At 41.6% G+C, this 16,637-nt stretch overlaps 1 protein-coding gene across 1 annotated transcript in view; it reads left to right on the forward strand.

Annotated features, from left to right (window-relative positions):
• Positions 1–16,637, forward strand: part of ASAH2 (N-acylsphingosine amidohydrolase 2) — a 475,375-nt gene that overhangs the window by 218,634 nt on the left and 240,104 nt on the right. The window contains exon 13 of the mRNA XM_069612073.1: positions 14,991–15,085. Within this exon, the coding sequence (XP_069468174.1) occupies positions 14,991–15,085 (95 nt within the window). The remainder of the gene's footprint in view (positions 1–14,990; positions 15,086–16,637) is intronic.

Below are 16,637 nucleotides of genomic sequence, written 5' to 3' on the forward strand. Positions count from 1 at the left end.
GCAGAAATGATATGATGCGCAACACACACAAACGTGTATGACCAAATGATGGTCACCATGGAGACTGTCTTAAAAGTATGGTAGACTGGAGAATCCCTGAGAGATGGAGTCAAGAAGCGCTGTGGCTCACTGGTTATTACTGCAACCCTCTGCTCCAGAGTGGCTTTGCTGCTTCCTGCATGCGTCTCTGCTATTCAGTGTCATATTGACTCACCAAGAAGCTTAGATGAGCAGCAAAACATTTACATTCTGACAGGTTCCAGGCAGCATCCAGTGAGACGATAATAAATCAGTCACAAGCCTGGCGTCTTTGATTCATTATCTTTCAACATAGGTGCAGTCTTCGTAGTACTAGATAGTGAAAACTGAGCCTACATTGAGGTTGTAAGAGTTTACTAGGATTGTCCAACTGGAAATAAAGTGAGGTTGGAAAAAATAGAAGCATACTGGGATGGTCAAAGTGGCAACATATTTTCAAAACTGGGATTGCGAAACCTAGAGCACATTGGGAGTTGGCAAACTGGGGATTTACTGGGTAGTCATGCAGGAACTAAACGACTTGTAGCATCCTGGATTACTGGAGCTGGTAGTATACTGCATTTCCTAGAAGTGTGCACATGTTATGCTGGTATGCATCGCTGATTTTTGCACCAGTGCAATGGCAAGACACTCACCGGCTACTACGAACAACTGTCTTTAAGCTTTAAGCTACTTTGGGGTTGCATGGCAGATGATAGAGCTTGAACTTAAATGATGGAAACATGTTGGTGTTTATGTGACTTGGTGATGTGAGGATTAGCTGTGTGCCATGACTGGAGAGGGTGCGGTGAAATTTAGCGAGGGATGGGCGCAAGTGTGTGTGCATGGTGTGCTTGTTCTGGGAAAGGGCATAGGAAGGCATATCTAAGTGTCGAGCTGCATTGTGAGAGATTTTAAAAGAGAGTTAGTCTTTGAGTGAGAACAGTTCCAGGCGTTGCAGTAGGAACACTGTGCCATGAAAGAGCAGCCTGCAGTTCATCCTGACTAGGAGTGAGAAGAAAAAAAAGAGAAGTTTGGACCAAGGACGAAAATAGGGAAAAACCCAGAGCTTGTATAGAAGACAGGTATGGGGTGCAAATTGTATCACTATAGGTCCTAATCAGAAGGCACACCTTTGGGGTCCGTCTAGGACCCTATTGCCTGTACTCTATCTTCTGGCACACATATGAACTTCATGCATGGCTTCAGTGTTACCACCAGACCACACCCAGTGTGTGTCAGGGCCATCAGACTGCTACTGAGCTTCTGGCACGGAGTGTCCGTCAGGAGGAATGACAGATGACCATGGACTGGTGGGGACATATTTTACTGTATATTCTGAAAATTGGACGGTGTAAAATGGGTGTTTTATTAGAGCTCAGCCGGGGACCAAAGAAGAGCCAGGGCTCAGCAGAAGTCTAAAGGAGGAGCCTAATCTGCCAACACAAAAAAAATAGTTAAAAGAGCTTTCATTGTTGACATCATCAGCGATTCAGAATTATTTGCCCTAACACAAAGGCCGCCTCCTCCATTGTAGGGACTCCCAACAGGGTCCCAGGCAAAATAATATCTAGTCAGACTCAAAGAATGGTCCACATGACTTGGCGTGAATGGGGTCCAGCTGCTAGGGTGTAGCCTCTGTACTTGCCTCATTGAAGGTGGCACGAGTGATCTGACACCATAACACAGGATTTCAGTGGATTCCTGAAATAAGACCTGCTGTTATGAGCTATAACTCAGTTAGCTGACTGCTACAAGTAAGAGAACAAAGATAGAGGGAAGGAAAAGGAGGGAATGTAATGTGCTAATGGTTGTGGAAAGAGAGAAATATATTTAAGTGAAAGGTAACCCCTAATGCCATAAGCTGCTTGACCTCGAAACACCGACTTTTGTTCTCTAATGGGTAAACACAGTACGTGCACTGTTGATGTTTGCTTTTATAGGTCACCCCAGAGATTATGTAACTGGAAAAATAATCTGAGTGGCTTCTGTTGAATGTAGTTGTAATACAGTTGCATTGTCGCGTTCCTTGCTCCTTGCAGAGGAATGCATGATCTATGAATGATGTTTCTTCATTAAATGGGGCCCGAATGCTTTTTATTTGGCTTAAGTAGCGGTTTTTCTTTTTAAATCTGTTTGTTCCACATTTTAGTTCCAATAGAAAGCATGCTTTCATCTTTATTAGAATTTCTTGGTTAATCGATGCAAACCTTCTAACTTTTATAACACACAACTAACATACTAAACAACAGCTTGCTATACATCTCCCTGGGCTGACTGGTATAATATTCTTGAGCAGTGTCCTAAACTTCTACAAACTACCACTTCGACACTCCCTATTCCTCCCCTTCCCTTCTCCAGACCTTCTTCCAACCCATTGCTAGTCCTTTGCCACGCGTGCTTGAATGCCAGTCGCTCAAGGGGGATTATCATTGCACCGACGCATTCCCTCTACATACTGCCCTGTTCCATACCCTGCACTCGACCACTGACCATCGCCTGAGATCTGGCTTTTTTATGGATATTTTCTGCTCTCACACAGTCCTATTTTCTTGACGACCACCAGCCAGATTCTATAAAACCTTGCTCTATTGGCCGACAGGGCCAACTAGATAGACTTCCAGCGGTACTAGTACACTATCATCAATGTCACGAGTATGGTCGAGCCCATTTGGGGATTTCTTAATATTGTGGCTGTGCTCGTCTATATGCACAGCCTGCAAGCAGGCTCTCTGGAACCTAAGGATGCATCACACTGTTAGCATCATTTGGTGCATGACGCGGGGGGCTTCCACTTCACACGCCCGTTTCTGGTTTCAAGGTTTCAACCAGCATTCTATGATTGTACCAAACAGGTGCCTGTCACAAATAATGGTCAACCAAGAGGCAATCAGGATCTGCATCATAGGTATGTAAAATACACACCAGACACAAACCTAGGTACACATTGCTTGAACATGTCCTCCAGAATTGAAACAAGCACACATGGGCAGGACCCATATTAAATGCATGGCTCCATTAATGGACATTCATTGAGTAAGAACATTGATCATGATCTGCTTATATAAACTACCACTGTACAATAAACCACGATGAGAATTAATGCCTGCCCTAGAGGCCTCAAGAGATTACTTTGGTGAGTACAGGTGTACGTGGAAGTCAGGACAACTTGTATGTGTGTATATGAGCCCAGAGTCAAATGCCATACTCTCATTTCTCATCGGCCTTCAGATACCCAGAGACCTTGTGAGTCTTGACCTGAGTGCGCCAACCTCTCATTGCCCCAATGCAGTAATACAAGCCTGCACATATCAAGACCTCTAAGAAAACACACCGGGCCTTCAAGGACCTGAAGGACTGGTTTCCGTGCTGGGCATACCCTCCAAAACAATGAAGACAATGCGTTCCATATGGCAGTGGTGTGATGCATGTTACACAACATTGCAATATGCCAACATTTACCTATGCCACCACAGCAGATGAGATGATGGCCTTGTGCCAGACATCTAGACCAGAGATGACATTTGACTATCGTTTCAATCGTGGTAGCGTTATATTTATTGTACACATACAGTTATATACACATTAGAAATTATATCAACAGAGTTGGACTCCATATGCCAAAAACACATCCCTCAATACCTTTTTCATTCAAACATTTCCACATACATTCATTATACTTTCAGATACACTAGTGATATATCATTAAAACCACAATTACAAAGTAAATGTCAATTTAGCACTTAATCACTTTACAATGTGAGCTCATTATTCTTTTAAATTTTACTTGATCTATCTGCTGCTTTTGACCCGGTGGATCATGCTTTACTTTTGTCTTCCCTTTCATCTTTTGGGTTCTCTGGATTGGTTCTATTCTGGTTTTGTTCTTATTTGTCTAATCTCACCTACTCGGTATCATGGGCTGAGAAGTCTTCTGACACTGTCTCTCTCCTTCACGGGGTTCCTCAATATTCTGTTCTGGGTCCTTTTCTTTTACACTTCTCCTCTTGCTTCTACTATTTCTTCATTTGGATTGCCTCATCACTTTTATGCTGATGACACTCGGCTGTTCCCCTCCTTTTCTTCTTTCACTCCCAAAATCCATGATACTTTGACATCTTGTCTTTTGGCAAATAAAACCTGCATGACTTACCATTTTCTTGTTCTGAATTCCGCTAAGACTGATGTTCTCTTTTTTCCTCCAACTACTATTCCTCCTCCTCCTTCACTTGCTTCTATTTCCTTTCCTCCTTCTCTTCTTCGCATCTCTTGCACTGCCCATAATCTGGGCCTTCATTTTGATACAGAATTTTCCTTTTCCTATCATATTTCTCTACTTTCACGTTCTTGCCGGTTTCATCTCTTTAATATCCATAAGGCAAGAATCGTTTTTACCTTTGGAGCAACTAGGCTACTTATTTCATCTTTCATTTTTTCTTGATTGTTCTTCTGTCCTTTTTGGACTTCCAGTATCACGTTTAGCTCCTCGTAGATCTATTTTGAATTCTTCGGTATAACTTTTATGTTCCCTCCCCCCTGGGTTCTATTTCTTCATCTTCACTTTTTCTTGACAGGCTGTCCTTTCACAGTAGTCTTAAATATAATTTTCTCTTGCTTCTCCATATCTTTCTTCTCTTGTATCTTTCTATCCTCCCTTCTTCGCTCTCAATCTATCTTCCTTCTACATGTTCCTCGTCCTCCTTGTGCTCAGTGTCGGTTTTGTTCTTTTCTCTACTTGCTCCCTTACACTAGACCACCTCCCTCTTTCTCTTCGTTTTCTGTCTTCTTAGCCTGTGTTCTGGTCTGCTCTAAAAAGGAATCTTCTTCACTTTTGAACTGCTCTTTGCTTTCGATTCATGATATCGTACTGTTTTTCTGGTACTGTTAAGTGGTATTTTGTACAGAGCTTTGGTGCAAAGTTCTTAATAAATGCATAATAAAATAATAAATGAAAAATTACACATTCTTCAAACTGGGTGAGGTGGACAATGGAATTGCACATAAATAGGGGGAATTCCAATGCTCACTATAAAGGTAGTGAGGTCTCTACCTTGGTATGGGAGTATATATCAATAGAAGGTAGAAACAGATCGCAACAGGATATCCATACTAGTAATACATTTTAAGAAAAATATCAATTGATTCAAAACAATACGTTAAAAACAAAATTAAACAAAAATGGTATGCATCACATGCAATTAAACATAGCATAAAAAGACTTTAAAATAAAGTGTTAGTGACAAAAAGTTCCTGTAATTAGTTTGCAGGTATTCTGTAAACATGCAGGTATGACATCAAAAAACCTCAGGACAGATTATGAATATACTGTTCAACTGTGGTTATATCTTGGATGATACATATACTGTTCTAGTACAAACAGTTAACTGGATCTTGCTATCTCGACATGTTTCTATTCACTACTTGAGTACGGAACCTTCTTCATAGGGGTAAAGTGGGGTGACTGTTACTTTAAAGGAGATCTCTTTTGATCTTCCCTGCTTCACAATTAGTAGTGCATGAAGACTGGATGCCTGTTGACAAAAGCATAAAAATTGGTGTTAGCTAGTATTGCTATTTAACCTATAAGCATTAATATCTATTTTGTGCTGAGATAAGGAAAAAAGCATTACCTCGCCTGTTGAGTGGCTGTAGTCTTTAGGGGCCGATCAGGGATCTTGAATAATCCTTCGTCAAATAGCAGTCCAAAAATTGTCCATTTACTCTACAGTATACAATTAAATTGTGTAAGACTACATATTCAGTATGAAAACTGGGTGGCTTTGCTCTCTCTTAAAAAACGTCCTCTTATTAAGTTAGTTTGAATGCGCTTACCTGTAGCAAGCATGAAAACAGTTAATCCTTAGTATTTGGTACACTCTCAGTCACTCTAGTTGAATTAGACTGGAAAGGCTTTGCTAGAGTGTTGTGGTCTAAAAAAAGTCTCTCTTCAGCCGGAGAGACGTGTTCTCTGTCAGGTAAAAAGTACACGCTATAGTTTTCAATATATAAGATTGCTACACTTTCAAGCCGAAAGGCGCTCGTTTTGTAATAGTGATGCTTACCTTGTGTTTATTTTTCAAGTATATTTTAGAAGAACCCAGCGTAGGACCACATCTCCAAAGTATAATACATTGTTCCAAAGACGAAATATCATCAAGGTATCGGGGGCAGGATTATTTTAGGCAATCTACTAACAAAGCATATCAGCATGCGTATTACTATGGCATTCATTGGCCTCATCACAACTATCATCTACCAAGGCTTACATCGGCCATCCAAGATCATATTTCAAAAAAGGCGATTTTCTAAACTGAGTTTGTTAGTTTATTTTAGTTGGCTCCTATCTCAAACACCCGACTATAAACTAGTTATGGGCATCAGTATAAGCCAAAATGTAGGGCTTATCAACATTTGTGTAGAATTTGCGGTGACTACAACAGGAATGAAAGCTCCATCCTACTTCTGCTCCATGCATCCAGGCCTTAATGCTAAACCCGCGTCACCTACTCGGCCTTCTTTGATTTTTAGTATGGCTCCCCGGTGGGTCGAAAAAGATCCAAAGAAACCGATAAACACTTTGGAGAGGGAAACAGCCTATACCTTAATGATACAGTCACGAGACTTACTACACCTTTTTTTTTGTTTTTAGTACACATGTTCAGGCATTTCAAAACACTGAAAAAAACGAAAATGGACCCATAAACCCATGGTGGCCATATTGGAAAGCAGTCTGTGCCCACTCCCCTGTATAAACATGGCACAGTGTGTTCGAATCGATTCGAAAAAGATATTAGACCTACATTCAAACTAAATAAACAACTAAGTAAGTTGTGGGTCTGAGTCATTGACTTCCTAATACATCGTCAACCAAGTAGTATTAGCTAGGAAATTACGCTGTTGAGTCTTATGTATAATAATAGACATAGATTCGAAAAAGATATTGGATCTACATTCAAACTAAATAAACAACTAAGTAAGTTGTGGGTCTGAGTCATTAACTTCCTAATACATCGTCAACCAAGTAGTATAGGCTAGGAAAATTACGCCATTGAGTCTATGTATAATAATAATAGACATAGATTACAATGGCTCAACAGTAGTGTAGAGCTAGGCTGATCTAATTTTATGCCATTCTATGGCTTCATTAAGTCCTCTAATATCACTTTTGGTTTTATAAATGAGTTATTGTTCCTTTTGGAGTAGTCTATTGTTTCTTATGGTTTTAATTTCACCTCTGACCACCATAAGTACGGTCCATTTGAATTCCTAAAAACCATGCTGTTTCTTCATAAAGTGTTTGACCATCAGGGCTTGTACTACCTTATATTGCAAGCGGCTTTGATGTTCAATTATGTGCGTCTTTACTTTTCTATTTATTTTTCCTATGTAAAGTAATCCAGAGGGGAAAGTGATCATATAGACCACGTGATCAGCATTGCAATTAGAAAAATCTTTTTGTATCCAGGCCTTATTGATACCAACATCTATCTCTTTAGTTTTAGATGTCATTTTGCATATAGTGCAATGTCCACATGGGTAGTGTCCCGTGATGGTGTTTAAACCCCATTGGCTAGTTATGCTCGCCGTCGGTATAGTTCTGGTTCTTAACTTACTGTGACTGATACAGTTACTGATGGAGGTCGTTTTTTTGCATGCAAAAAGTGGAGTATCTAGATTGGAACTAGTAGTTTTAAATATTTTCAATTTTTTTAAGATGATGCTCTGAATGGCCAAACTATGGTTAACAAATGTATTGACACATACTAATCTGTCCTCCATGTTTTTTCTGTTTTCTTTCCAGGAGGGCAGCCATGTTATTATAAGAGGCTTGCTTGGCTTCATTTTTAATGCGCTTCTTAGGGTATCCTCTTCTTCTGAGTTTTTTCTTTAGATGTCATGCTTCCTCCTCATAAGATGTTGAACGAGTGCTATTGCGTTTAAGCCTCTAAAACTGTCCAAATGGCAAGTTATCATGAAAATGCTTAATATGGTGACTCTGGTAATTTTTCTCTGTAGTTTTGTGAAAAGGTTTAGCTAATAATTTGCCTTCATCATGGTACAAGGTAAAATCGAGAACATTTGTATTTGTATTTGTATTTATTTTAATTTATATAGCGCCTTAATCCAAAGCGCTTTATTAAAATTGATAGAGTCTTGCTCTACCGTCATTGTAAATTTCAAATTTCTATTGAGGGTATTTAGCCACTCTAGAAATTCTTTAGCTTTTTCAACAGAGCCTTTCCAAATGACTAGGACGTCATCTATGTAATGGGACCAGGCTAATGTGTGTTGGTCAAAAGGGTTATGTACATAGTTAAATTGCTTTAAAAAAAACTGGACATACAGATTAGCAAGAATTAGCGTCATGTTAGCCCCCATGGCAGTTCCCACTATTTGCTGGTAGAAAACCCCTCTGAATTCAAAATAGTTACGAGTGAGAGCCAATTCGATACACCACATAATACATGATGTGGGTACTGGATCATTATCTGTTCTTGTCAATAGCACTTCTTCCACAGTATTGAGTGCCTCCTGTTGCGGGATGTTCGTATATAGTGAAACTATATCAAGTCCTATTAAATAAATAGTATCTCTATCATAATCCAAGTTCTCAAATTGTACACAGAATGATCGACATATGCATTTGGAAGGCTGTTCCTTTACCAAATCTATCTGTCATAATCTTATTTTGTCATTAACATTCTATCCAGATAGGTGGGGACAAAATGAATGTAGGGGCCCATCTGGATAGTGACATCACAGGTAAGCAAGCTACTACGGATGTTCTGCTCCCTATTCTTATCAATCATGCCATAGCCTTACTTTCTTTAAACTTTTCTGTCAGTACACCTTTGGCATTCCATTGGATGGAACCTCTGTTGAAGAACAAGGATGCAAGATCAAGGATCTCATCTCCATGATTACCATAGGACAGCCATGTAATGGCATACAATCTATTTTGTGTCACACCCTCATCACAGGTTCGAAAAGTTAAAAATCGGGTAACAGGTTTACCCAGCCTACACCAGTATAAAAACAAACTTTGTAGAACATAATCTTCAGTAAAACATGAGATGTATCCCTTCAAGCAATTGGGTGGGGATGTGAAACAGAGCCTTTTACTCGATTATAGAGATGCTCCACTAGACTGGTCGACTGCAGTCCTCGCTTTGACACATTTTTGGGCCATCACAGATTATCATGAATCTGCCCCTCATCCCCAAATAGTCATACTGGGTGGTCCAGGGATACATTGGACAGTGTGAACCTATGTTTGAACACCATCTCACATCCAATGATCAGTCTTGATTTTAGGTACACTGACTGTAAGCCCATGATTTCTACAAAAATAAATCATATACATTATTCAGAAGTTAGAGGGGATTTGCTCTTTGGAACAATCAAAACTTTCCTCTCTTGAAGAGCGCAATATGAAAACTGGTATGGCCCACTTTGGGACATCCCAGGTACTTCACTGGAGTAGTTAGCAAATATTAAAGTATAACATAAAATAGAGTTCTAGATCTCTGCCCTGGCAAATCTGTTTTCCATCAGAAATGTTTGGAAAGAGATCAATCCTTCCCATGTCTGGCTCTTTCCCACACTCTGTCTGCTGGAATTACTGGCAGATTGCGAGTGCTTGTAAGGTAAGTAATTCCCCATTCCATGGAGTCCCATTGGACTCCATGGAGGGGATTGCCGGAAATTACAGGTAAATGAATTACCGGTGCCAGTAATGCTGGCATTATTTTGTCAGTGGGGGCAAGATTTACTTCCAGCTCTTGACAGGAGGTAAATCAGTGCCCCCAATGGCAAACTTGTATTTTGCCGGTGCAGTAAAAGTGCTGGTGTCGGTATTACCGTCACTATTACTGGCACTTTCACTGCACCAGCAAAACTGGCTTGAGGCTGTTAGGGTCTTATCATGGCTATAGAAATAATGGTAAAAAACATGCAGTATTTACACATGCTTTACCACCCACACTATATTTAGGTTGAGAACCCCATACTCGAAGAATTTGCCTGCTTTGTGTGAAAGTATTTACTTCCATATAAAGGCATTACCGGATGTGGTATTTCCCATGAAATATTATCTCACATAGAGTACTGCGTTTCCCGGATGGAGTTGTGTAGAACTCCATAATGGGGAATCACTAAAGGGTCCACATGACTCTAAATCATGAAGACACCTCTACAATCCTGACTTGAGTTGTTTACGTACGAAATATGGCCAAACACATGATGCGCTTAGTTTGTTATATTTAAGCAAAGCGATTGATCCACATCCCTGAAAGCACAGACCCTAGCTTGCTCCTACTGATGGTATCGAAGGCGCTATGCTGGTCTTTAAAGGCCAGGTGGGTTCATTCCTAATCAATGCGCATTGATTAACAGTATTCCTATTGACCTGTAATAAAGGTTTTCCTGCCAATCTACTAGGGAGTTACATATAGATGGTCTGAAGAGTTTGCAGTTACCACCTGGTACTAGATTTCCCGTTTAGTGACATGCTGATGATGAAAGAACTCCCTTTTGAAAATAAGGACAAAGGTAGATTGTCGCTAAAAATCGGATTTCATAGAGGACAGTGCTACCGCATTAAATGCCCATACCCGCATTTCAGATCTATACTCACCGACGTCTGCATCTAAAAAGTCTAGACTAAGGCCTTTTCAGAGGTTTGTTTGCATTCTAGCACTGATCATCTGACTATCATTAATATCTATACCTAACCCTACAAAATGATTAAAGCAGGAATTATCATTCGAAATAATCTGTGAAGGGAAAATGTGCTTTTCAATCGCTTTGACAACGTTTTGCCAAAAAGTGATGGAGCACTTGGTTTCATTTGCCTCGAGCAAAACTCCATGGGCCCCATTACCGGTTTGCTGTTCTGGAATAAATGCTGGTAATTCCGGCACCAGCATGTTTTCCGGATTGGCAAAACACAAGTTTACTGGTGGGGGACACGGATCGCCAGGCAGACCTGACCTGCTGGTGGATCAGGCCCATACCGGCAAAGAAATGCCTGAATCACTGGTACCGGTAATACCGGTGCCAGTGATTCGGGCAATCACATCATACGGAGTGGGACTCTATGGAATGGGAACTTAACATCGTCTCCCCCACCCGTAATATCATCGTAATAGCGGCATGTCAGGCGGCAGAGACGGTGAGGCAGGTTCGCCAGTATAATACCAGTGGATACCGATGAAACTGTAAGGCGGCACATGTCTTTCCCGGGGATGCTTTTGTTTCCTTTAGAAGATGTCGGTACCAGATCTGTGCCTGTCCAATGAGCTGCCTTCTAGTGTCAATGGATGCAGTTTCTTTTTGCAGACTTGCTTTCCCTTCTCGCTGCTCTGGTTTGAATTTGGTACCTTTCACTCTGCACTTCGGAACCTTGACTTAGAGGTTGAAGGGGGCAGCATGAGATTACTTTACAAACATGCGTCTATAAATAGGCTCTGCAACCTTTGGTTGGCTACATTTTTTGGACAACACACCCACCCCTCATTACCCTTAACATGCATAGTCAATGATGATGGAACATGAGAGTCATAGTCCAAAACATCAGGTGGCCGGCCCTTAATCTAGAAAACATCATTTTTCCTTCCAGTAGTCCCCTCCTTCTTGTCCCTACCCCAACATACTAAGAAACTTCCCAATAGATACTTAAGGTATAGGGAGTGGAGAAGAGACATCACTGCATCAGCTGGAAATGAATGATGTTGTGTGAGCAGGAAGGGGAGAAGGGCACCTGCAGCTTTCCAGTAGAGCCTGTGCCTCACACTACAGAACTGGGAGCAGGGCCTGCGTTGCACATGGATCCTCTTGCTTTGCCTGAGCATGGAAATGTGGTGCCAAGAGTCGAAGGGGCCTGTGTGTGGTGGTACGTCTGGGCACCACAAGGCTCTTTAAGTTAAGGGGGGTTTTGGTGGGGGCAGAGACGTCATGATGGCAGCCTCTGTGTATATGAGATTGTACTTTACACAAAATTAATGTGCTCAGTATATGATGCTTCACATGACACAGGACCTCAACATTTTGGCATTTGAGGTTTACTTACATATTATGGGAGTTCATGGACATAATAGAAAGTGAGCCTATTTACGGGACCGGTGGTTACCATGCCGGTGATACCGGCTGGTTGCCACCAGACCCGTAAAGATTCGCCGGTGCCTGACTTGCGGCTAACACCGGGGGATTCAAACCCCAGCGGTGAGGAAGTCAGGCGCTGGTAAAATGTTGTTCCCCATTCCCATAGAGTCCCGCTGGACTCTATGGGAGGGGGTACCACAGAAGCACCAGCACCGTTAATAACAGTGCCGGTGCTTCTGTGAAACTCTGCAGGTGGGTGCCGTTACACCCAGCAAGTCAGACCTGCCGGGGCGGGAGGGCACCTGCCCGGCAGACTTCTACTTTGCCGGTCCGGAAACAACGTTGCCGTCAAGCTTACCAGCACCATTGTTTCTGGACCGGCAAAGTTGTAATGAGGACCATTATCTTAAATTTGGTGGCTATACCAAGTATAAGATTTATTGACTGGGATCAGATGGCGATACTAAGACATTTGAGGTCACACTTGGCATACATTTCACCACCTGAAAATGTGAGGTTGTGCCTTATGTAGGAGGATTGGATGTTAGTTCTTCAGTATTCGAGACTGCATGTGGCATTTGAAGGCAAGATGTAGGCATGTGGGTCTGTACTTTATAAACTGTGACCATATCAGGCATATGAGAGAGTAACTACCATACAGCAAAGGTTCCGGCACATCTGTAGATGCCCCTGTTACTTGGTGGCAGAAATCTGGATAAAGCTCTTTCTTACATATGGTGGCTATATTATGAATATGTGGCATTATCCTGCATGATATGGCAGTCCTGGGGCATTTGAGGGTGGTCCTGACATTTGATACCAGTGACTGGGCCTTTAAGGCTCTACCTTCCGTATAGTGACTATACCAGCCCTATGATGCATAACCAGGAATTCAAGGCTTTGTGTGGCATAAGGTGACAATACTGGGGCATGTGAGGTTGTACTTATCATATGATGGCAGCACTCAAACATATGAGACTGCACCTTACATGTCATGTCTATACCAGCCATATGATGTATTAACTGTCATACAGTGGCAATGCAGGGGATTCTCAGGTTGTGCTTAGCATGATAGCAGCACCCAGACATGTCAGGCTGTACCTTGCATGTGATGACTGTACCTGGATAACAAGACATCACTTGGTCATTTGAGATTGCACATGGGATATAGTGGCAGCACCGGAGCATGGAAAGCTACACCATGCATAGTATGACCATACCTGGTGAATGTGATGCTCAAACGGACTTGGATTGGCAGAAACTGGCCACATTAGGCCATAGTGACCTACAAAGGCAGTGCCCGTGGCCTATAATAGTTCTGCTGTATGTTCCTTTGGCAGGACTGCACCCATGACTTATCAAGGTGACACCCTAGTTGATATATGGCTGGTAACTAAACATCCTTGTGTCTGCTTGAGTCATCATTTGTTATTTTAATACTATATGCTTCTTGTAGGTTTTTACAAGCATTATGTAATTTCCCGTGATGTCAGGGAGTTCAAAGGGCATCCAATGCCACTTCCTGTGATGTCATTTGATGTATGATGTCACTACTTTCACCTCCAGCATTTATATGTCTTGGTCAAACCTTAAACACATTTGTAATATTGAGTAGGTTTAATCCTCATTCCTCTTGGAAGAATAGTCCCATTATCAAATGGCATAGTTTGATAGGGTTTTAATGCCCAATCACTGGGAAGATCTTCGCCACTAAAATATGTTAACGGACTGTAGCTGTTATATTGCTGGTCATTCCTTCAGAGTTGAGATGTAACCATTCTATGCCATTCCTATTCGTGGGTAATTTATGTCAGTGCTCTAAAGCTGACTTCCCAAAGACATACTAACATTTGGGGGTTTATCCAAATAACTAAACGTTCACGGTCATGTTTGGCTCTACAAACTACCTGGAAGATAACATCACCAATTATCCGAATCCACTATCTGCTCTATCCAGAATTGCTGAAGTAGACGAGCCTGCAGTTTTGGAGTTTATTATAGCCTCATATCGAGCATATGCTACAGCAAATCTTCGTTCAAAGACAGCTCAGATGGGGACATATTGATAATATGCATGTCGAAGATTGCCATGAAGATAATGTGGATTTTTGTCTGCCTCCAGGTAAACACACACATCCACACGCAAAATCACACACACACGCAAACTCATGCACACACACATATACACACACGCACACACGCACGCACGCACGCGTAACATCACATACATAGGGGGTCATTATGAGTTGGGCGGTAAGGGATTACCGGCACCGGTAAGGAGACCGGTGCCGGTAATCCCTTACCGCCCAATTCCGAGGTCCCTTAGCGGGAACAGTAAAGGACGTGTGGTCTGACCACACGTCCTTTACGGTTCCCGCTAAGGAACAAGGGCACTAATAACGGGCCTGCTATTCGCGAGCCCGTTATTAGCGCCCTCCCCATTCCCATTGAGCCCTATGCGGGCTCAAATGGGAAAGGGGAATGGTTTGTTCAATGGGGACTTACCGGTCCCTCCAGGGTCGGAATGCACCGGTAAGTCCCCCATTGAACAAGACTGGTGCCGGACCCGGTATTGGAGGCAGCCATGGCGCAAATAGCGCCATGGCTACCTCCAATCTCGGAATGAGGCCCATAGTATTCCATTTTTTATGTGCACAGCTATTTAACCAAGCTCATTTCTCCCGAGTTTGTGTTTACTCACTGTGCTGCATATTGGAAGGTCAGCTGTATTGAACAAGTCATCCGGAGTGTGTAATTACTGCAAGCGTCAAGATTACATTCATTTTCTTTGTATATTTGAAATGCACATGTCAATAATAGTTCACAGATATGATGCATGTGCAAAAATATTCTGTTCTGCTTTTTTCTAGATGAACCAGCCTAATGCGTGGCATCCTACAATTATTGATATTCAAATCATTACCATTGGATCCCTGGCCATCCTTGCCGTCCCTGGAGAGTTAACGTAAGTGCTTTTAATGATATTTGTATGCATCATCTTTGTATTGGCAGAACCTGCATGCAGCACTCAGGTTTATTCAATTCAATAAAAAAACATGACGAACTGGAAAACAAGTTTGCTGGAGAAACTGGAGTCTTGCAATGCGTACAAATGGTAAATTTAATATGAAACGTATCCTGAAAATCTTATGAAAATGTGTTTATAGGTAATGCAATCTATTGTCACATTTGTAATGTTTCAAAATGTGCCCCTCAACTTACTGCAGAAACTTAAAGTACTCCAAAACAGTACGGCATGGATTGACTTTAATCTGAAGAGATGCACGTCTATCACCCCAGTTCTGCTCAGTGGTGGCTGGTCAATATTTTAATTGGAGGGGCATCATTGTTCGCCTCTAATATGCAGGAGCAACCAAACGTAGCAAGGGAGCCTGAATCAATCAAGGGGGCCTTGTAAGGGTTCTCCCGCAGAAACATTCAAATGATAATGGGTTAAAATGGTGCTTTTACATCACACTTTCAGTAAATAATTTGGCTACAAAGCCACACAGTTTTCAATTGGTTTTGTATAATTTTACATGAAAAAATCCAATAGTTGCAAGTCACCAACAGTGCACAGGTGCATTTTCATGATCCCTTTGCCCACAATATATTTCAATATAAAAAAGATGTTCATGCTGGCATTGCCCATACATGGCCATGCAGGTTGCACCAATATCTGTCAGCAGTACCAAATAAGAATTACTCCAGTTGGCTACGGCAGAAAAAAAATATGCTGTGGCCCAAAGAAAACATGTTCAGACTGGCAGAACTATTGTAGGCCAGTTTAGTCATGTAATAGAACTTATCATTTTTGTTTTATCCTTGATGCCCAGAGAAAAAGGCCATGCCACAGTAAGAAACTATATCCAGACTGTCTACACTAATGAAGGGCACCATAACAGTGTTGTAGCACTCATCATGCTTGTTTTACCTTCATTACATTACAAAATGCCAATGCCAAAGTAAGAGAATATAGCCACACTAGCTGCACCAAAATAGGGCAGTCTAGCTAATTAATAACATGTAACATATCTGCATTACCCATGATGCCCAGTAAATACATAGTACAAAAGTATAGCCAGACTGGCTGCACCAAACTAGGCCAGTATAGCTACATAATAACACTTATCACATTTTCTTTATCCTTAATGCCCAGTACAACATGCCATGCCACATTAGCAAAATATAGCCAGACTGGCTGCACTGAAGTAGGGCAGTTTTACTGTGAAATATCACATATCATGTTTTCTTTACCATTGGTTCTCAATAAAAACTACCAGAGCACAGTAAAAAAAAAGCATAGGCAAACTGGCTGCAACAAAGTAGGCCAGTCATACTATGAAATAGAACTCGTAATGTTTGATGTCCATTAAAATTGCAATCTGCCTGTAGCTCCTGCCTATAATTAGGGGCCACGGCCCACTCCACTTTCACACACCCAATGCAGGCACACAAACTCATAGCGCACACATGCTCACATTGCACAAAACACACTCTCTCATTCCCTGTGCATT

The sequence above is a fragment of the Ambystoma mexicanum genome, chromosome 8 (assembly GCF_040938575.1).
Source record: "Ambystoma mexicanum isolate Mex_15411 chromosome 8, UKY_AmexF1_1, whole genome shotgun sequence".
Classification (NCBI taxonomy): domain Eukaryota; kingdom Metazoa; phylum Chordata; class Amphibia; order Caudata; family Ambystomatidae; genus Ambystoma; species Ambystoma mexicanum.